At 37.1% G+C, this 21,722-nt stretch overlaps 2 protein-coding genes across 11 annotated transcripts; one reads left to right on the top strand and one right to left on the bottom strand.

The window, feature by feature from the left end:
* Nucleotides 1-3,407: 3,407 nt before the first annotated feature.
* LOC145158925 (uncharacterized) lies at nucleotides 3,408-18,145 on the bottom strand. 3 transcript variants are annotated; one of them, XM_079077784.1, is made up of 9 exons: nucleotides 18,012-18,145; nucleotides 17,880-17,922; nucleotides 16,625-17,285; nucleotides 8,195-10,892; nucleotides 7,335-8,036; nucleotides 6,347-6,928; nucleotides 5,047-5,703; nucleotides 3,759-4,820; nucleotides 3,408-3,636 (listed from the first exon to the last, which is right to left on the bottom strand). In XM_079077784.1, the coding sequence occupies exons 4-9, from the start codon at nucleotides 10,862-10,864 to the stop codon at nucleotides 3,607-3,609; spliced, it is 5,703 nt and encodes a 1,900-aa protein (XP_078933910.1). In that variant the 5' UTR covers nucleotides 10,865-10,892; nucleotides 16,625-17,285; nucleotides 17,880-17,922; nucleotides 18,012-18,145; the 3' UTR covers nucleotides 3,408-3,606. The 3 variants fall into 3 exon arrangements, with proteins under 3 accessions (XP_078933910.1, XP_078933909.1, XP_078933908.1); XM_079077783.1 differs by having other exon boundaries at nucleotides 8,195-10,909; nucleotides 17,880-17,925; nucleotides 18,012-18,144; XM_079077782.1 differs by having other exon boundaries at nucleotides 17,880-17,925; nucleotides 18,012-18,144.
* On the top strand, nucleotides 16,012-21,509 carry LOC145158926 (uncharacterized). 8 transcript variants are annotated; one of them, XR_013737364.1, is made up of 7 exons: nucleotides 16,012-16,187; nucleotides 16,316-16,395; nucleotides 17,785-17,880; nucleotides 19,627-20,199; nucleotides 20,402-20,587; nucleotides 20,811-21,020; nucleotides 21,117-21,509. XR_013737364.1 is itself a non-coding variant. In XM_079077786.1 (7 exons), exons 5-6 carry the CDS (start codon nucleotides 20,420-20,422, stop codon nucleotides 21,009-21,011), a joined length of 369 nt encoding a protein of 122 aa, XP_078933912.1. In that variant the 5' UTR covers nucleotides 16,043-16,187; nucleotides 16,316-16,395; nucleotides 17,785-17,880; nucleotides 19,627-20,199; nucleotides 20,402-20,419; the 3' UTR covers nucleotides 21,012-21,020; nucleotides 21,117-21,509. The 8 variants fall into 7 exon arrangements, 3 of the variants coding, with proteins under 3 accessions (XP_078933912.1, XP_078933913.1, XP_078933911.1); XM_079077786.1 differs by having other exon boundaries at nucleotides 16,043-16,187; XR_013737366.1 differs by lacking the exon at nucleotides 17,785-17,880 and having other exon boundaries at nucleotides 19,631-20,199.
* Nucleotides 21,510-21,722: the final 213 nt, after the last annotated feature.

The raw sequence follows: 21,722 nt of genomic DNA, 5'->3' as shown, positions 1-21,722 counted from the left end.
TCATAGCTTAGTCGAGAGTTTGCTATGATAGATTTGGGCGCTCTTAATTATTTTCTTGGCATTTCAGATCTGACACCAAGTTATTTCTATCGCAACAAAAATATGAGACTAACATTCATCACAAAAATATGCGACTAACATTCATCAGAGGGCCAACATGCTTCACTACAATCCCTGTAAAACCCGATCTGAACCGGTTTACAAACTCAACACCTCTGATCCACTAATCCCACACTCCACCAAAGTCTTGCAGGGGATCAACAATACCTAACCTTCACCAGACCAAACATCTCATTTGCAGTTCAACCGATTTGCCTCTTTATTCATGATCCTTATGAGCCACACTTGCATGCACTCAAAAGGATCTTTAGATACATTTGTGGCACTCTTCACCATGGTCTCCAGCTTCACACTTCCACCACTTCCTCCTTCACAGCTTACTCCCATACTGATTGGGGTGGATGCCCGACCACTCGTCGGTCCACATCTAGGATACTGTGTCTTCATGGGAGACAATCTTATCTCTTGGTCGTCTAAACGACAAGCTGCTATTTCTAGATCAAGTGTTGAAGCCGGATATCGAGGTGTTGCTAACAATGTTGCAAAAACTTGTTGGCTTCGCAACCTTCTCTGTGAGTTACAGAGTCCTCTAAAGAATTCTACATAGGTTTATTTTGATAACATCAACGTAGTCTACATGTCATCGAACCCGGTACAACACAAACGTACAAAACACATAGAGATTGACCTCCACTTTGTTCAAGACAAAGTTGTTATGTGTCAAATTTGTGTTCTTCATGTTCCCTCCTCTGCTCAATATGCGAACATCTTTACAAAGAGCCTTCACACCTCTCTATTTGTTGATTTCCAATCCAGTTTAAACGTTCGTCAAAATCCTCCCGATGTTGGGGGATGTTAGTGTATTATTTGTAATAGTGTAGCCCATGTATTTAGTCCATTTTATAGGCCCATGTACATATGTATCTATATTGGTTGTACTCTCTCCTTGAAGGCAATAAGAATATTTCCCTACTTTCTCTAGCAGGCATCACCGCAACCAATACATTTGAGATTTTGCAGGCATCAAAAAGAGGGAACAAGAGTGTTGCTTGTGTGGGTACCAGGTAGATGTAGACATTTTTTCTTCGTCTTTATTGTCCTTGTTTGAAACAATTTCTCATATTGAATAGGATTATAGTAAACTAAAAAGTGGTATGTTGTTGAATCCATTTATTTTATATTAATGTTTATGGTGAGGTTCGTTAGCTAATTGTCAAGGTTTGTTGAAACTTTAGTCTTTGTTTCTACATCATCACTTGTTCTTCTTTCTGCTCATAGTGTTATCTTTACATTCTTACTTATTTTATTTCATTCGTATATGATGGGGCAAGAATTCATAAGGCATCGACCGTGGACTTCTACATTAACACTCTTAAAATTATATGAAAATTTAAGTTGTATGTTAGTTGAATTGAGTTGAGTTGAGATACAAACCGCCAATTCAAGATCACCCAGCCTCATTACTAGTGAACTTCTTTCCAAGTTCCACTTGTATGAAATCTTGCCTTGTACTAAGGTGCTATGGTAGTGAGTACTATATTCCTGTAATTGAGAAAACAGCCAATCGCTTTATCAAAATATGCAAGAAAGTGGAACCTTTCCCAGTTTATACAGACAAACACATTTTATATATGAAAATTGAAATTTTACTTTGAACTAAGGTGCTAGGCAACGCTTCTTATAAAAAGTTTGATGTTTGCGCTGAGAAAAGTTTAAGATGAATGTTTGACTACTGGAAAAAATATTCAAGATACCACTGAACTAATAACGATAACAATGACAAATGATAAACAGTTATGCAGTGTGGTTTCAAAACAACAGGGAAAAGATTGAATTAATACTTTAAAACTAAAACTAGAACAAGGGTGAAAAGGATTCAATACTAAAAAAACTAGAACTAAAACAAGGACATGAATACCATCGTTTTCAAAGGCTGATGTCAATCAAATGTTTGAAGTTATCATAACTCATCTCCTCTGGTTTGAATTGTTGGCCATAAAGAAGAAGCAAACATGATCTTAAGTTGTAACCCAATGCAAGAGTTCACATCATCTGACATAAAAAACATGAATGAAAGACCATTAATGCATAGTAAATAAAAGTTATAGGCAACAAGGACGATACAAAAATAAAATTACCCTTGATATTAACTTGACATTAATAAACTTGGTCTCCCGGTTCAACAAAAAATTAATCAAAATAAACTTGGGTCTTGTTTGGCATAACGCAAGGAAAGGAATCAAGTATTCACAAGGAGTGTTTTTCATTCCTCGTAACCTCCTGGCTTTTTTTCATTCCATTCCTCCCAGGAATGAAAACTCCCCATTTACCCCTTTTACAACTTCTTTGAGTCACTCAAAATCACAACTACCTCATCAAAATTCATCCAGCTTGCAACAAAATCATATATTTCAAGTAGATTGATAGTTGATTTAAGTAAAGGATGTTCGTTGAGCCGATTCCTGTAGTAGAATTGAAGCAACCAAATTCTCCAAATCAATTTCAAGTGTGGATAGATGATTCATTGAAGTGTTCAAGAACAATGTGAACTGAAAATTATTTATTGGACTCCTTCTATTTTTCTTCGTCATTAATTTTCAAACACTCAATTTAATCTCATTTGCACTAGTTGGTTTTCTTGAAGAAAAGTTGTTGGATGAAACGTCTAAATGAAATGACCTCAAGGTAAAAGTTTCTTTTGCTAATCTTATGCCTTTGTTAGTAAAAGTTGTAGGCCCAACGAAAATAAACCACAACACTTGGTTTTATTACTATCATCATTAGCCAAAGTAGCAATCTCTATAAAAACTTGATGGTTATGATCCATTGGTGGTAAGTCTTGTAAATTTTTTGTCCAATGGTTTATGTGTTTATGTCATTTTTATTCCAATTATTTCTACTTCTCTCCAAAGTAGATGTGCAATCTATAGACCCGGTAGGATGTAAATTAAGTTAAATGGTTGGACAGGTGATCGACTGAACTTCCATCACTCAATAGCAAATGGTACTGTAGAAGTATTGCATCTTAGACGTTGCAGGTTGGAAGTATGTGAATAATTCTATAGTATCCATTCAAAGATAAACGACATCCGAAAATCATACTATAGAAATATCATTTGATCGAAAAACAAAATAGCAATCTGAGTTCGGAAATGTTGTAGCATTCCAGCAGGCATTTTAAACAATTTTTTAAGTGTTATGTTATAAGAACATCAATCTATATATAATTTATGAATCTTAATAGTTCTTTTTTTTATCGAATATCAGTTATAACAATACAAAATATATTTTCTACAAGATAATGTTGTAAAAATTGAAAATTCAATCAATTTTACTTACGATGGTAATTTTTGTCAAAGTCAATAAATAAAATTTCATTCCATTCATCTGTTTTTTCCTACCTACCAAACATCACGGATTAATAACCCATTCCATTCAAGGCTTCAAGCAATGTAACCAAACACGACACGACATGGAATGATAATAATACATTCCATTACTTGGTAGTCAGTCCATTCCATTCCCTTGTCATTACATTCCTTCCCACTAAATATACTTTAGGCCTCTGTTGAATTCCTGCATAAAACATATAATAAATATAAAGGTGAAAATATAAAGAAAAATGGTTGGGGCTTTTGACAATATATAAAAAAAAATTGTCCATGACTTGTTGTCAGAGGTACTTTGAGAATACCTACCACTTGTTTCATCTTTATAAACGAGTTGACATCTTCCTCTACATAATAAGAGCCAAAATCTGTTTGGATTCCTTTTAGCTCCGGAGTAGATAAATTCCCCATGGTGAAAGTGGTTATTGCTGTGCATTTCTCAATAGTTAAAGTATTCAATAATGGGAATGAAAAATCCACCTTCCCTATGCAAAACCCTTTGAGACATGGAAGTTCATCAAGTTTTAAGGAATTGAGACGAGGCAATATAAGCTCACTCATTTTGCCATCAGATTCTTCCTCTTCTTCTACAACAATATTTGCATCCTTAACAATTACCCCCTCCATCTGGCGGCAGTTAGATATGCTTAGCTCCTGGAGTTGCTTTAGGCTACCAACAATGGAACTACTAAAAACATGTTGTAAACTATCACAACCAGCAATACGGACTGTTGTTAAGTTAGGAAACCCGAATAATGTCCATCGATTACACTTCCATATATACCTGAGACATGGAAGTGTATAAAGTTCCAAGGACTTTAGATGAGGTAGCACAATCTCATTCATTTTTCCATCATATTCCTCCTCTTTTTCTTCTACAACAATATTTCCATCCTGAACAAATACCTCCTCTATATGGTTGCAGCTACTTATGTGTAGCTCTTGGAGTTGCAATAGACTACCAACCATGGAACTATTCAAAACATGTTCTAACATATCACATGTTTCAATAGAGAGTCTTTTTAGGTTTGGAAACTCAAATACCGTACACTGATTGCTCTTCCATATATGCCTGAGACAAGGTAGCCATTTTAACTCCACTTGTGTTAGGTTTGGAAGGTTGACAAGAGTAGTAGTAGTTTGTGATGATTCATCAAAACCACTGTTTGTCCCTTCAAAGGCTTCAAACACCTCCTCTACCAAATCACATTCACTTACCTGAATCTTTTCCAGCTTTTGCAGTTGTAGCAACTCACTGGATGGAACAATTTTTTGAACAGATATCTCACCTGCCACACGTAGTTCGATCAGATTATGAAAAGACCAATGGATCACTTCTGAAGTAGCAGCAGGGCAGGAGAAGCTTGTACTCTGCAAGTTGAACAAAAATATTTGGAAAAGTAATGATTAATAATTAAGAGATTAATTAATGTTGGTAACTAAAACAAGTTTCGGTTGGGTTACTGTTTTAGTTAGATATGGACAAAATGGATTATACAAACTTGTAATGTGTTCAATAATGCTTTACTTGGCTTCATGATTTTTTTTATTAATCAGATGATATATGCATGTGAAAATTATATAAACAATATTATACCTCCTGAAGCTGCCCAGTAGTAGTGGTTGTCACATGAGAGTTAAACCAACATTCAGGACTACGTTTTCCTAACCTTGTTCTTACATACTTGAGCTGTGGAGCTGTTGACCCACCAGCTGTGAACACCTTCATCTGTGGGCAACAATAGATTGCAACCTTTTCCAATGAAGGCCACTGGAACTCATTCGTCCCTAAAAAGAAACCTACCAGCTCTTGTAGATCAATTAGTTTAATACGTTTTAGACAAGGAAAGACCACAACCTTAGAAGAAGATGTCATTGTTGTTTGCTCTACCCCATGTTCTTCTGCCTTCACCACAATCACTTTCATTGCCTTGCAATTCTCTATCCTTATCTTTTCAAGTTGTACGAGGCTTTCAAGTGTGGAAAATGTGAATATATGTTCCAAAAGGTCACAACCATCAATTTCCAATCTCTTAAGGTTTCCCATTTCAAGCTTAACAACACTTTTGTTGATCCCTTGAGTTTCAAACACCTCCTTCATCCCGTGGCAACAGTATATGTCTAGTACTTGAAGCTTTTGCATATGTCCTGCTGCATACCATGGAATCACACTTGACAATGCATGGCACTCCGATATTTCTATCTCCATAGCGTATTGGCATAAGCTCCAAGAGACACCACCCCCTTGAGAAAACTGCAGTAAATGACAAAGTTAATGTAAAATTATATTTGACTATTAACAAAGCTTAATTGTTTGTTAAACAAATACACTTGTTTATAAAAGTAATTTAATTCAACATTTGGTTCTTCGTAATGAATGACTCACTGCTCAACATCACGAAAATGGTTCAGAAACAACGTAGCTCAGGAAGTTGTAACACAAAAGTATTTTAATGTGGGACTAAAATTTTGGAATGTAAAATTAATGATGTTAGGAAAGCATATGTTTAGAATAATAAGCTTATAAGTTTTATATTTTCTACTTGAAACCAGGAAAGACCTTGCCAATGATTTCGTATCAGCTTGGTTAATGCAGGGATGTTTAGATTATTAGTTGTTGAATATCATGAATAAATTAGTTAATTAGCCATAAATTAATTTGAAGAAAGTTATTGACATGTTGCGTTACTTAATAAAAATCTGAGTTTCATATTGTTGGAAATACATATATAGAAATACATGAATAACTCGAAATCTAATTACATGCTGTGAAAATTTCAATTTCTTGTGTGTTGGGTTTATAGAATATGATTAGTATATAGAGAATATTCCAAAGAAAAAAATGGATTCTAGAAAAGAAATTAAATAGGTAGCTGAATATGTTGAAATTAGCATACCTTATATTGATCAAGAAAGGAGGCAGCAGTTGTAGTGGTACTGTTGAAAGATATTTCATTGTTCCTACCCTTGGCACCACCACCACCACCAATACACTTGAGATTTTGCAGGCCATATAAACTGAGAGAATCAAGACGAGGGAACAGAGTTGTGCTTATGTGGGTAGATGTTGATGTTATTTTTTCTTCATATTCATCATCTCTGTTTGAAAAAACTTCTTCAATAGCATCACAAAATCCTATCTTGACTTTTTTTAGGTTGGAAAGATGTTCTGCCATGAGAGGTGAAAACAAGTACTTAATGCTTCTGCACCATTCCAGCTTTATGGTTGTGAGGTTGTGGAATGGGGATTCTACATGAAGACCTAAGAACTCATTCCAGTTGCACTTCCACACGTGACTCATACTCTCCATATCCAATATTTTCATTTTTTCAAGGTAGGGAAGCATTCGATGTTGATTATCTTGACTTCTTGGAGTACTCTTCATCTCAAATATCACCTCCACTCCTTGATATCTATCCAACTTAAGATTACGGAGATTATGACACGAGTTTATGAGACAGGGTGGGAACACAGTATTCTGCACAGGTATCCCAACAAGAAATGTAATTAGTAACTTTAATAGTTAAGCTAAAGATGAATTACCTGATCAACTATCTGTAACTGCACATTCATTCACCATTCTTTTTCTTAAAAATTTAAATTTGAGAAGGATTATTTTTTATTTTAAGTATTCTTTCAAGGAATATTTGGAAACGATGGAAATAGTCCACAACTTTAAGGACGTTCCGATTCTTGTCCTTAAAATAGTGAACATTTTTTTTAAATAAGTTGTTTGAATAAAAAGTTATGGAAAGCTGCAATTTTTATTTTGTATTTTTTTTTGGGTATCTATTGAAGAAAATGTGAAATCTTTTCGGTTGGTAATTTGTGTTGATAAGCAATGGCAGTTTGTTAAATACAAACTGAAATGCATTAAACCATACCTCTTTCTCTTGGCTACTTTCATGTTCTCTCCCAATTTCTCCCGAATTCAATATAGCCATAGAGGTGAGTGCCCCCAGATCAAAATTGGTGGTGGTAGGTGAGTATATGTTTCTAAATCTCATACAGTCTCTAATATATATGCTTTCAACAGCTTGAAAGCCACGGATAGGGATTCCAGAGTTATTTTCACCACCTTTTATCCTCCACACCTCTTGTAGCTTCCCTAAGTCCCATACATCAATGCTTCTCAAGCTGTTGGTGCCGCCTTCTTTTCCGGTCTCACCAACACAATCCAAGTCGATGTTGAATAACGCTTCAATGGAACCACAATCACTGACTTCTAACTCTTCAAGATGATGCAACAATGGCATGGGATTGCACGGAAACAAATCTACAAGTTTATCACAACGGAACACCTGAATCCTTCTCAAGCTGATGCTGCTTTTTTCAATTGCAGCAACACAATCCAAGTCAAAGTTGAATAACGCTTCAATGGAACCACAACGCCAGAGTTTAAGGTCTTCAAGATGACACATCAACGGCATGGGATTGCACGGAAATAGATTCACAAGATTCTTACAATTATCCACTTCAATTTCTCTCAATTTAACTTCCTCACTTTTCCGAAAGTCACAAGGCCATATTTCTTTCAAATTCCACATACCTTTAATGTGCAGACGCTCAAACTTAGGAATCAAAACCTGAAAAACAATGTTGTTCTGTTTATAGCCCCTTACAAATAATTTTTCATATAAATTTCACCGGTTATTAAACATAATACAGCATGTGAATGCAACCTCTTTTGAAACTTCTAACAGAAAAGATTGTTTGAAATGTATCAACAGAAAAACAGAATTACCTCTCCCCTTAACAAGCAAGATGTTGCCGACTTATTCTTGGAATAAATGCTTGTGATATTTGGAATGTCTTCAATTTTTAACTCCATGAGGTGTGGTAGCGCAATTACGTTCACATTCTGGCACAAACTCAATAGTCGTGGTAGCCCACTCAAAGATAGAGACGTTAACTTGGGGAATGTAACTCTCTCTTCTCCACCACTCTCAACATGTATGAGTTCTTTCATAACAAGGCAATTGAAAACTTCAAGATACTCAAGATTTGACAAAACTTTTGCAACACCCAGTGTAAAAAGGTATCTCAACTCTACACACTCAGAAACCACAAGGACTCTTATATTACGGAAAGAAGAAGACTGAGGACCAATGATGGGTTCCACCCCAACATCTTCAAGATCATTCATATCTTCCACACATAAACAAAGCACCACCGTTTTCCCAAACAACTCATTAATTCTAGATCCCAATAGTTCACCATTCTTGGTTACCAACTTCAACGTGTTTTCGAATGAATGCTTGCTCTCTATTGAATATTCTCCTTCTAAAGAACGTCCCACTGAGATCATGAATCGTTCAAGATTCTCAAATGAAAGATTCTTCAGCTGAGCATTATTTTCATGGAACTCAAATTCTAAGGTAGAAAGGTTCTTCAAACGTTTTGCCACTTCATTGCAGTCATCACCTGTGAAGCTAATATCCCTTCCAGAAGCCCAGAGCTCTTCAAGTCTAACTAAATTTTTAAAGACACCATTATCTATATGAAGACCATCACAACCTGTCACATCTAGTACCCTTAACTTCTTCAAATTTCCAATTGTAGAAGGTAGCCTATTAATGCGAGAACCAGCAAAGCTGAGAACTTCCAAATTTGGAAAGTTTCCAATAGAAGATAAATCAAAAGTCAATAAGCATTGATGCAGAAGAAGCACTCGAAGGTTGGTGGAGCATTCAAGCGATGAGGAAAGCAATGGATAGATCATATGATCATATGATATAACCTGAAGCTGCCCCATTTCTTCATAAAAGTTTCCAGGAAACGTCAACGACTTATCTCCATGCATAAGTTTCAAAATCGAGACATTTGGAAACTTGAGGTCACAAGGAAATTCAATCATACCCTTGCATGTTAATGAGATTCTTTTGCAAGAGGAGCTCACATCACTTTCAGTTTCAGGCCACCCTGGCTTACTACTACCATGGTTGACAATAGAAGCATGCTCGGTTTTAGAAAACATATCCAAAACAAAAGCACGCACCAGATCGTGCATTTTGATGCGCCTAACATCATCGCCTTCAATCAACAAATTGGTATGCATGAGCCGCTCAATGCAGGAGTTTAGCTTGTATCTTGCTTCTCTTATAGTACCCACTTCCTTGAATAACTTTAATCCCCATCCATACCTCAGCAGGTCCTCGGTAAGGATATTGAAGTCCTCCGGAAATAAACCATAAAGCAAAAAAGTAGCTTTGGTCACTTCTTCTTCGAGATTGTCATAGCTAGTTTGGAAAACAGTAGGCGCAATTGTGTTAATGTCATGGTGTTGTAAACGAGAAAGTGCATTCTTCCATGTATCCTTACTTTTAGTTCTAAGAGTGCAGGCCATGGTTTTGATATCAATGGGTAGACCGCAACACTTCTTTACAATTCCTTCTCCGATTTTATTGAGCTCAGGATCGACATCATCAGAAGGTTCTAAAAATTGGAGGAACAAATTGTGTGCTTCCACTTCCTCCAGGACACTCACCTTGAGAACTAAATCAGTTTTAACTCCCATCTCAGTGCAAACTGATTGGTCCCGTGATGTAATCAAGACCTTGAAGTCAACATCTTGATTTGGAAAACGTCTTAAACCAATATCTTCCAAATCAACCGGTTGCCATACATCGTCTAGTATTACCAGGAACTTCTTCTTTCCTCCATCTGAATTGTTAGCGAACCATGTACGGAGCTTATCAGTTCTTGCTGGTTTAGTGGTTTCGGTTAGATTTATACCAAGATACTCTGCAACAGCTTGCTGAATAGCAATGGGGTCCGTCTTTTCCCCTATAACTGCCTCAACATAATGATTAAACATTTTCTTTCCTACCACAACCTCCTTCAGCTTCTTCATCATAGTGGTCTTTCCCACTCCACCCATCCCACATAACGCTACCATGTGGGAAATGTGGTTGGGCCCAAGTGCTTCCAGTGCTTTCATAAAAGTCAACTCTGTTGAGCGGAAGTCATTTCGATCACTTGATGTTTTAGAGGTGGACGCCATGATGGAATCAATTCTCCCCACAGGAATTTGTAGTTCAGTCCCTTGAATTTCAGGGCATCGTCCCAGAACACTCTCAATCTCTTTAAATATCTTGAAGGCTTTCCTTCCAAGCTTGTGCCAACTCTTGAGATCGAGACACCCGGGGACTTCACTTGGAAAGTCTGACACCTTTTCATTCATCTGTTTGATTTCTATCAACCAAGGGTCAACCTGTGCAGGAACCTCAAGACGTCTTTCTCTGTTTTGCTTCTTTTGAGATTCCACACCGAGTCTTGCAACATCCAAATCCTTTATTTTGGTGCACATATCCTCCACATATTTTTTGTAAGATACCAGGTAATCGAGTTGTTTTTTAACCGGAACCATAAGAACCTGAACAACTCCTTTCATTATTTCACTAGCAACCTCCATTGTTGGCAATTCTCACTTGTTGTATCACCTACATAAATAGTATAGCTGCAAACTAGTTAATAAAGGGAATTCGATTGAAATCATCAATTGATTTAATTTCCATGCATCCTAAAATCATTTTATTGAGTATGGTTGTATTAGCTTTGGCCCATAGGCACATAATGTAATGGTAACCCATAGAAAGTGCCTTCTCCTAATCTACGGCTAAAACTTTGATCATTTTATACAAAATGATGTTAATAGAAATCAACAAAATGGCTTTTCAATATGTTTAGGATCATTTATTCTAAAAAAAGAAAAATCCAAAAACATATGAAGTTTGAATGATTAAAAGAAGATGAATCTTCAAATGTTTAATTGGTATTAATAGAATATGTGATAAGACCAAATTCAATCCCCCTCTCATTGATACGGGGTGTGTGTGTGTGTGTGTGTGTGTGTGTGTGTGTGTGTATATATATATATATATATATATATATATATATATAGACACACACACACACAAAACCATATTACAGTTGACCACCTCATAATATAACATATAACATAATTAATAAAAACAAAGTATAATAAATTGCTAGTCAAATATACCCCCTCAGCCTAAGGTGGAGTTTCAAAGATGCTTAGACTGGACCGGAAATCGTTAAACAAAACTCATGGGAGGCCCTTCGTGAAGATGTCAGCGAACTGGTATTGGGAGGGCACATGTAACACCCGAATCTGGCGACGTTACACTTTTTCACAAACGAAATGAATGTCGATTTCAATGTGCTTTGTATGTTGATTTTGAATCAGGTTTTGAAAGAGATAAATGGCGCTGACATTGTCACAATAAACCAGTGACGTAAGATTTGGTGGCATACCAAGCTAAAGTAACAGGTTACGCAGCCAACAGATTTCAGCTACGACATTAGCGACCCATATGTATTATGCCTCGGCGCTGGAGCGAGAGATAGTTGTTTGGCGTTTAGAAGACCAAGAGACCAAGTTGTCCCCTAAATAAATGCAATAGCCAGAAGTGGAGCGCCTGGTGTCTGCCCAGTCTGCATCGGTGTAAGAGACGAGGTTGGTTGGGGAGCTCGTAGACATGTGCAATCCCATGCGAACGGTGCCTTTAACATAACGGATAATGCGTTTGAGAGCATCGTAGTGAGCATTTTTTGGGGCGTACATGTGCATGCACACCTGCTGGATAGCATAAGAAATGTCGGGGCCTGGTGAAAGTCAGGTATTGAAGAGCCCTAACAAGGCTACGATAGGTGGAGGGATTATCGATAAGATTGTTTGCGTCACTGCTTAGTTTTCTTGATGTATTAACCGGGGTTTGTACTGGATTGCAGTTCTCCATGTTGGCCCTGGAAATGATTGAAATGATATCCGAGGCATATTTTTCCTGAGAGAGGAACATGCCGGTAACGTCTCACTTGATAGAAATGCCAAGAAAATAGTGTAAGGGTCCGAGGTCTTTCATGGAGAACTCAGATGACAGGCATGAAAATAGCCGGGTGTACAGTGACGTAGAAGAGGCGGTGAAGATGATATCAACCACATAAAGGAGGAGGTATGTTGTATCCGAGCCGTGGCGGTAAATAAAGAGGGAGTGATCGCATGTGCTATGTTGAAAACCAATGGTGGTAACATAGTCAGTGGAACATTGGTACCACACACGGGGTGCTTGTTTTAGACCGTAAAGCGAGCGCTTCAACCTGCAAACATGATTAGGGTGTGTAGAGTCCCGAAACCCAAGAGGTTGGTGCATGAATACTATCTCAGAAAGGTGCCCGTGAAGAAATGCATTCTTTACATCCAGTTGGTTTATGACTCACCGTTTATGTAAAGCAATGCTAAGCACCGTGTGAATGGAAGCCGGTTTTACTACCGGACTAAAAGTTTCATCGCAGTCAATCCCCACTTGTTGTGACCTACCATCACAAACCAAACGCGCCTTGTAGCGCTCTAGTGACCCATCAACTTTAGTTTTGTGCCTAAAAATCCACATGCAACGAATAATATTCATATTTGGATGTCAAGGTACCAAATCCCAAGTATTATTATCGATAAGAGCGTTAAACTCGTCAATCGCGGCATGGTTCCATTCTGGTACAGACATGGCTTCGGTTGGATTGCGGGGTAAGGTAGTTATGGCGGTGGTAGTGGAGGTGTGAAGAGAAGTGGGTTGTTTTGTTTTGGTGATGCCGGACATGCCGCGGGTGGTCATGGTACGAGTTGGTAGAGGAGGAGGGGAGGCAGGAGAAGGCTCAACATGTGTTTGGATAGTAGTCGGTTGAGTGTGAAATGGTCGGCGTCTTGAGTAGGTGTGGAGTAAGGGTGGTGCGCCGACTGTGGTGGAAAGAGGTGGGATCGTAGGTTGGGAGGAAGAAGGTGGGGGCTGCTATAAGGAGAGGAGTGAGGAAGAGTAGGAGGGGATGATATAGTTTGGTCAGTGGGATAAGAAAATGAATCCCAGACGGTAGGATGTAAGTCAGATTGGAGAAAGTTGTATGTTGGTGGAGACGAATGAAGTTTGGGGAATGGGAAGAAATGTTCGTCAAAAAATGACATGTCGTGAGATAATGATTTTACAGGAAGAAAGATCATAGCATTTGTACCCCCTATGATTGGAGGGGTATCCGAGAAACACACAGGGGGACCGGTTTTGAAGTTTGTTGATAGAGGTGAAAGGTGTTAAAGGGAAGCATAAGCACCCGGAGACTTTAAGGTGATCGTATGTGGGGTGATTCCGAAAAAGAAGAAAAGTAGGGGTGGAGTAGTGTTTAGTTTTCTGTGGAAGTATGTTGAGAATGTATGTGGCCATTTGAAGGGCATGGTGCCAAAAGAAGATGGGCAAAGAGGTGTGAGAAAGGAGGGTGCGAACCATGTTGTTAATTGTGCGAATGGTTCTTTCGGATTTTCCATTTTGAGGTGATATGTGAGGGCAAGAGAATCGGAAATCCATGTCGTTGGATGTATAGAAATTGTGAAAGAATTGGTTGATGTATTCTGTGCCGTTATCACATTGAAAGGTTTTTATTGCGCGTTCAAATTGAGTGGTGATATGTTAGTGAAAAGCAAGAAAGATGGAGAAAACTTATGATTTGTTAGACGGGGGAAAAGTCCATAGGTAATTTGTGAAATCATCAATAAACAAGTCATAATAGCGGTGACCTCCCGAACTAAGCACGGGGGAGGTCCAAAGATCACTAGACAATATCAAAAGGTAAACATGAAAAAGTTGTAGAAGCATAAAAAGGTGATTTATTTGTTTTCCAAGCACACAAGACTGACATATGTTTTTATTGGAAAAAGAATGAACAGAAATAAAATTGTTTTTATTCAAAATGCGTAAAGAAGAGGAATCGGGATGTCCCAAACGACGGTGCCAAAGGTCTTGAGACAGGGCTGCAAAAGCAAACGGGCTAATAACTTGTGCATTTGGTTGTGTGAGAGGGTAGAGATATCCGGTGCTATCACATCGCAGGATAGGAATCTGCGTACGGTAATCCTTCACAAGTAAACCAAAATGGTCAAATTCGGCAACGGAATTATCTGTTGTAAGGCGACGAATAGATAACAAGTTTTTAATAAGATGAGGAGCATGTAAGATATTATAGAGTTTGAGAGGAGGGAAGGGAAGTGGAAGTGTGGTGTGTCCAGAGTCATGTGTCGGAATGTGAGAGCCATTGCCAACAACGATATGGTTTGGTCTGCTATTATAGAAATAAGTTGAGATTTTACCTGTTGTGTTTACCATGTGATTTATCGCACCCGTGTCAGCATACTAGTTGGGGTTGGGGTTGAGTTTCATGGTATGCATGACTTGCTCGATGTTGGTAGGGGTATACGAAGCTTCCGAGCTGTAAGAATGTGCCGGAGAAGGTCCGAGAATGCCGGCGGCAGGAGGGCGTGTCATCGGGTATCGCTGCTGTGGTGCAGTGGGATAAGGAACTGGTGGAGTGGTCCATGTTGGTGCATTCCAGGAATACCATGGAGGTTGTTGGGAGTAGGAGAAACCGCGCCCATGTCCGTGTCCCCGTCCTCGTCCTCTACCCCGTCCACCTCGACCCCGTCCACGATAAGATCCATCCGAATGGCCCTGACCTGAGGACCGGGGCTGTTGCGAATGAGAATATGGTCCGCTGTCCCGCTGATCAGAGAAGGTTGTGTTGGCGATGTTCGTTGCTGGTGCGGTGATGGAGGTAGTGAGGGCGGTGACGGGTGGGTTATGCAACGATTTTCTGGTTTCCTCGAGACAAAGTTTAGCGCGGGCAGTGTAGAAGTCGGGTAGTGGAGTGGATTGTTAGAGAAGAATGGCGATGCTGTCGTATTGATCCAAGAGACCGGAGATAAGTTGTAGAACAAGCCGCTGATTGTCTAAAAGAGCCTCGACATTAGTTAGCTGATCAGAGAGATTTTTGACTTCTTGGCAATATGCTGCCATATTAGAAAAGTTTTCGAGCTTGACATTTGCGAATTTCTGGTGAAGGTGGAGGCACAAGCCGGTTTGCTGTCTATAAAGATGTTTTCAATCGCCTTCCAGGCGGCGGCAGAAGTGGTTCCTGGTGAGAGAATGGTTATGAGGAGATCTTTAGAAATCGTCCCGTATATCCATTGTAACACAATGGCATCCACACGTGACCACTGTTCATCGGCTTTAGGATCTTTTTCTTTGGCTGAAGTAGATGAAGCAGAGAACCTGAAACGCACGGCAATGTATCTTGAAAAGTTCAAGATGTGTATTGGCTGTCATCCGTATCAAGGAGGATTGGTATGTAACTCTTGATGTTCGTGACAGTGACTGCGGGGTGAAGGGGGGCTGTCGGCCTGTCATTAGAGAGTGGTGGAGGTGATCAGAAGAAGAAGAACGAGAAGAGAGGGAGAGAGGCGATTAGGGTTAGCGCCAATTAGGACACTACTAGAAACTTGAGTTTCAGCTACGGATTTTGCTACAGATTTGTTCTCTAGCAAAATTTAGACTTATAGCTAGGGAATTACGACAGATGTACCATGTTTTTGATATGTTTTTTATAGTTATTTTATTTATTTAACATGTGGAATATTAGTGAGGATTTACCGAGGGATCAGCTACGGATCTCGCAAGTATTTATCGATGCACCACTATCCCTCGCTAATCAGTCGAAAAATGAAGGGCCTTAGCTAGGGTTCAACGAGCGATAAAAAATTGCGCCAGCTGGTACGCGTTTAGCGAGAGAACGTCGACGGAAACTATATTTTGGGTACGTGCGTTTTGTTTTTTCTATCGCCAATCTCTAGCTGAAATTGGCACAACCCAGTTCCATCTTCACGAAATGCATTGAAAATTCTGGTACGCGTTTCCTTCCCTCCAGCTTTATCACTCTAGACTCTCTGGACATGATTTTTGAACAGATGACGGCATAGAAGTTCCCTTCAATCTGTTAACCCAATTCCATCTCACAATCTCTGTTTGAGCAGATGACGGCACTACTCACCCGATTCCGGCAACCTCCACATTTTTAAAGCTGAAAGTATTCTTCGTTAACTTTCCGATTCAGGTAAATCTCATCCCTCTTAGGTTAGTTTTAGTTCAATTGCACAATATACTTTGTTAGGGTTTAATTTCTCATTTTTTCTTTTTCAATCGATGTCCCTCTTATCTCTCAGCATTATATACATGAATCACCTTGAAAGTTAGAATTAAAACTTGATTTAGGGCTTGATTCATCATAGTTTGTCATCCAATTTATGAGAATTTAAGGATTGAGGAACACCAGTAGCCAATACCTTTAGGTTTTCCCCAATTCTCTTTCATATTTAGGAGGTGGTCTCTCTGATAAGTCCTTTTCCCTTTTGAGGTCTTGAAGTTGATGTGGTCTCTCTGATAAGTCCTATTCCCTTATGAGGTCTTGAAGTTGATGTGGTCTTGAATCATGATGCTGACTTCTACTGCCAGTTGCTGCTTCACTTGGAGCCATGTTAAGGCCAGTGGTACTTGTCACAGGAGCAGCAGCAGCATATACAGATTTTGAAGCCAACACTCTCATCTTCATGCATCTATCTCTCATCAAACCATGTTTCATCTTATGCCCTTGCATCCACACATTTTCACAGATCCTCTCAAGGGCACAGAATCATAATCTTCTTCTTCTACTTCATAGAAAATTACCAAAATACCCCCCGAAAGACTTGTTATAGGATGCTCACAGGTTCATCATCTGATTCTGATGTTTGCAAACACTCTTCTGGATTGGCATAAAAGTAATCTTCTTCTTTGGGTTTATTTGAAATAACCAATCTTTTTGTGGGATTTCCCAATCTTTCTTGATGAACTTGTTTTACGGAAATGGAAAATTCATCCCAATTTAAAATTCCATTTGTGTATTTGTCTATTAAATCCACCAAAAGTCTCTTATCCAATAGAATTGTCTTCTTGAATCCCAAAAATCTGAAAAACCATTTTCACATAATTAATTAGCTTCATTTCAATTCCAAGATAGTGTTTTGTTTGCAACAAAGGAATGGAATATGATATGTTATAAATAAATTCACAATTATGAATTAGTTTTATTTGTATATATATCTTTAATAATACCACTTCCACTTGTGTTTTTAAAAAATTTCAAAACTTTAATTTATTAATTTTTACTTTACAAAAGTAGGTAGAAGTATTTTTTAATATTATAATTCTATTTCAAGATTTCATGGTATGTGATCTTACATTTTTTTGTTAACAATTTTATTACATTTTTTGTTAACATTTTTTTGTTAACAATTTGGGATTCTATAACAGTTAGCTTAAAATGTTTTGTTTCTTTTTTGGACTGAATGAATTGTTTGAATAAAATAAATGACCAATTTACCCTCTGTCAATAAGTGATGTCTTTCGATTACCTTTTCATATGAGGTTTTACCAACCAACCTATTAATATTGTGTTAATATACAGGGAAAGTGTTTGAGTTTGACAATTTGTCAAATGTCTTAAATACCCTTTGAAAATGAGAAGACAGGGGAGTGTTTGGGATATATCACCAAACTTACTGTGAGTTCATGTTGTTGTTTCCACCACCTTCATTTCTTTTCACTTCTGATACAAATTCAAATTATAAAAATCAATGCTTTTTTATGTGGCATAAATTAAAATTAGTGAAGAAAATAAATAAATCCAATTACCATATCTTCTGGAGTCAATGCTGGAATCACTTTCCCCTGATGATGATGGATTTCTTGATGGAGTTCGTGTGCTGGAATCTGAATTTATGATTGCATTATCATCAGCAGAACTATCATCACTGTTATCCCCAAATATTGTTCCAGGTGTACCCAAATATTGTTCCAGGTGCACATTTTTCTTCATGTTTTTAATCTTTTTTTGACTTTTCAAAGACCTGCCAAATGATTCTGATTCTGAGCTTGAGTCCGATTCACTAAATGATTCTTAATATTTGTTGTCATTTTTTGGGTTTTTACTTTAGTAACATTAGGGGCATTTTGGTCTTTTGCTACACCTCCATCTGTAGAAGCTTCTGGAATCTTCTTTGAGGACAAGGCTTTGTTGTTTTCATCTTTTTGTTGAATAAAATATAAAATTTTATGATGCAAAATAAAAATATGACACATACCAAGCATCTAGTTGTACAAAACCTTATATCAATATACATATATAATATTTTAATATGAATAAATGATATTAGTAAAAACCTGCAATAATTTCTCTCCATTTGGATCCGGATCAACCGTCTTAACATTTCTTTTCCCATATTTGGAAACACCAACATTAGCTTCCTCATTCTTCACTTCCGCCTCCTGAACAACCATTAAAACATATATATATATATATATATATATATATATATATATATATATATATATATATATATATATATGTCATGCACAAGGGCAAAACCGTAAAATCACATGAAAAACAAAATATACCTTTTTTGCCCTTGCTTCAGCCTTCCTCTGTTTTCGCCTCAGTTTCTTCTTTTGTGAAGCAGGCATTTTTGCCAGCTCATCATTTTCTTCAGTTGATGATGTCGGAGGAAAATCATACAACTTGATATAACATCTGTATAACAACATTAACTAAAAAAAATTAGGTACAAGAAATTAAAATATATAAAAAATTATTTTTTTGAAAAGATTGTATAGTATTACATTAGATAACAAAAGATATGCAAATGACACTTTAGGTCCCTGTAGTTTTAATATTCCGGAATTATATTTTTAGTCCCTGTAGCTTTAAATTTCAGGAATTACACTTTTGGTCACTATGAAAGTGGGAAATAAGCAAAAGACACTTTTGGTTCCTATAGTTTTAGTTTTCCAGAATTATATTTTTGGTCCCTAAAGTTTATAGTTTGCGGGAATTACATTTCTGGTCCTTGTAGTTTATTTTTACAAAATTACATTTTTAGTCCCTGTAGTTTTTAATTTGCAAAAGTTAAATTTCTGGTCCCTGAAGTTTTAAATTTCTGGAATTACAATTTTGGTCACTATGAAAGAGGGAAATAAGCAAGACACTTTTGGTCCCTATAGTTCTAGTTTTCCAGAATTATCTTTTTGGTCCCTGAAGCTTTTAGTTTGCAGGAATTACAATTCTTGTCCCTGTAGTTTTAATTTTCCAAAATTACATTTTTAGTCGCTATAGTTTTTGGATATGATTGCATAGTTATAATAAAAATAAGTATTTCATATAGTATAATTGTAGTTTCCAAGGATGCTTTTAGTAATATGGATATGATTGCATTATCTAATTTCTAAATAGTAGTTATATATTTGGTTGTAGCTAGTCATTATGTCAACACGTAGTGATAGAGACTGGATGTACAAAAGGTTAGATCATGGGTATCTTAGCACAACATATCATGCATCCGTCAAAGGATTTCTAGATGTTGCTTTTCTAATGAAGCAACCGTTGATGGGGATTATATTAGATGTCCTTGTTCTAAATGCAAGAACATGTATTATAAAACAAGAGGTGATGTAGAGCTTCACTTGTTACAAAACGGTTTCACTCCTAATTACACAACTTGGTGGGCACATGGTGAAAGAAATACGATATCTCAGCATGAGGAAGAATCTTCTAATCCGATGCAGGATCCGATGGAAGATGATGATGATGATGATGTTAATGGGTGTACACAAATGTTGATGGATATAATGGAGGAACTCCCGAATCCAACTGCCAAGGGGTTCTATGATATGTTGGAAGACGCTGATGAACCTTTGTGGGATGGATGTGAAAATTATTCAAAATTACAAGCTGCAACAGAGTTGTTGCATTGGAAGTCAGAATACAATATATCTGAGGCTGCCTATGATCACATACTTCCTATAATTAAGCGGATGCTACCCAAAGGTGAGAAACTAGTTGAGAAACTAGTTGTAATTAAGTGTTTTGTAAGTAGTAATCAACTTTATGTAAGGTTTGAGTATTAATTAATAGGAGGCTTATGAAGTGGTTCATTCCATTCCTTGATTATGAATTTAATGGAATGGAATGAACCATTCCATTCCTTATTTCATGTTTATGTTTTTTCATATTTTTTTTGCTATAATAGGAGGCTTATGAAAGTGCTATGGTGGCTAAGTTTGGTGATGATACTAGTTGCCACCCCCTTTTGGATAATGAAACATGGTGTGATGTTTCCGGAGGAGTCAAGAAAGGAAGAATATATGGATTCGGATCTGTGTTTGATCCAGCGAGCTTTTTGGAAGGAACATCTAGTACAATAACATCCCAAGAGGTTCGTTTAATTTTGTACTTTATAAAAATTTCCTATCATGGCATTGTACTTACAAAGTTTCCTATCATGGTATTGTACTTACAAAGTTTCCTATCATGGCATTGTACTTACAAAGTTTCCTATCATGGCATTGTACTTACAAAGTTTTCTATCATGGTATTGTACTTACAAAGTTTCCTATCATGGCATTGTACTTACAAAGTTTTCTATCATTGTCCTTTAGGTTGTCTATGAACGTGTACGAAACGAGATGCGTGGGGAAATGGATGCTAAAGCTGCAGAAATGGAAGCTAAACATCAACAAATGCGTGAGGAAATGGATGCCAAAGCTGCAGCAATAGATGCCAAACAACAACAAATTGATGCAAAATATGAAGCAATGGAGAAGATGTATGCAACCTTGCAAAATATGATGGGAAATTGAAAATTAGAGGTAATATGATGTTAACCATTAATATTTGATGTTTTTGAATGACTTGTTAACCTTTTGTATTTGATACTTTTGATTGTTTTGAATAATGTTTTATAGGAATGAGAACCGAAGATGATTGGATGGACATGAAATGAAGAGAGCAGCTAAAATGTTATTTTGAAGTTATGTTTTGTGAAAACTCATTTCCCGATGCATACTTTGGATTTCTTGGTGCTAAAATGTTATTTTGAAGGTTAAACTTTTTTTTTGTTTGTACCTCTTTTGCATACTTTGGATTTCTTGGTGCTAAAATGTTATTTTGAAGTTAAACCTTTGGGAGTTTGATGTTATATGGATAGTTTTGGTTTTGGATGTTTTTTGAATGATATTTTGGTAAACTTTGATAGTTTTGGTATTGTAATGTTTGGTTGTATTGTTATTCGATGTATTTTAGTATAAAAATTTGATGATTGTAGTATTTTTTTTCTTTTAGAATCATAAAAAAATATATTACAAGTTCGCGACGGATTGGTGAGAATAAAAAAAGTATTTTAATGCATCAGTTTTGCGAGGGATTAGCTACGAAAAAAATATCATGTCTAAAGTTTGCGACGGATCAGCGACGGAACAAAAAAAATTAATGTATAAATTTTGCAAGAGATTAGCTATGGAAAAAACCATGTCTAAAGCTTGCGACAGAGCAGCGACGGAAAAAAAAAATCA

The sequence above is a fragment of the Lactuca virosa genome, chromosome 2 (assembly GCF_052849685.1).
Source record: "Lactuca virosa cultivar CGN04683 chromosome 2, Lactuca_virosa_CGN04683_v6, whole genome shotgun sequence".
Lineage (NCBI taxonomy): Eukaryota > Viridiplantae > Streptophyta > Magnoliopsida > Asterales > Asteraceae > Lactuca > Lactuca virosa.
Note: the sequence above shows the minus strand (reverse complement) of the source record. Positions and strands in the feature narration are given on the sequence as shown.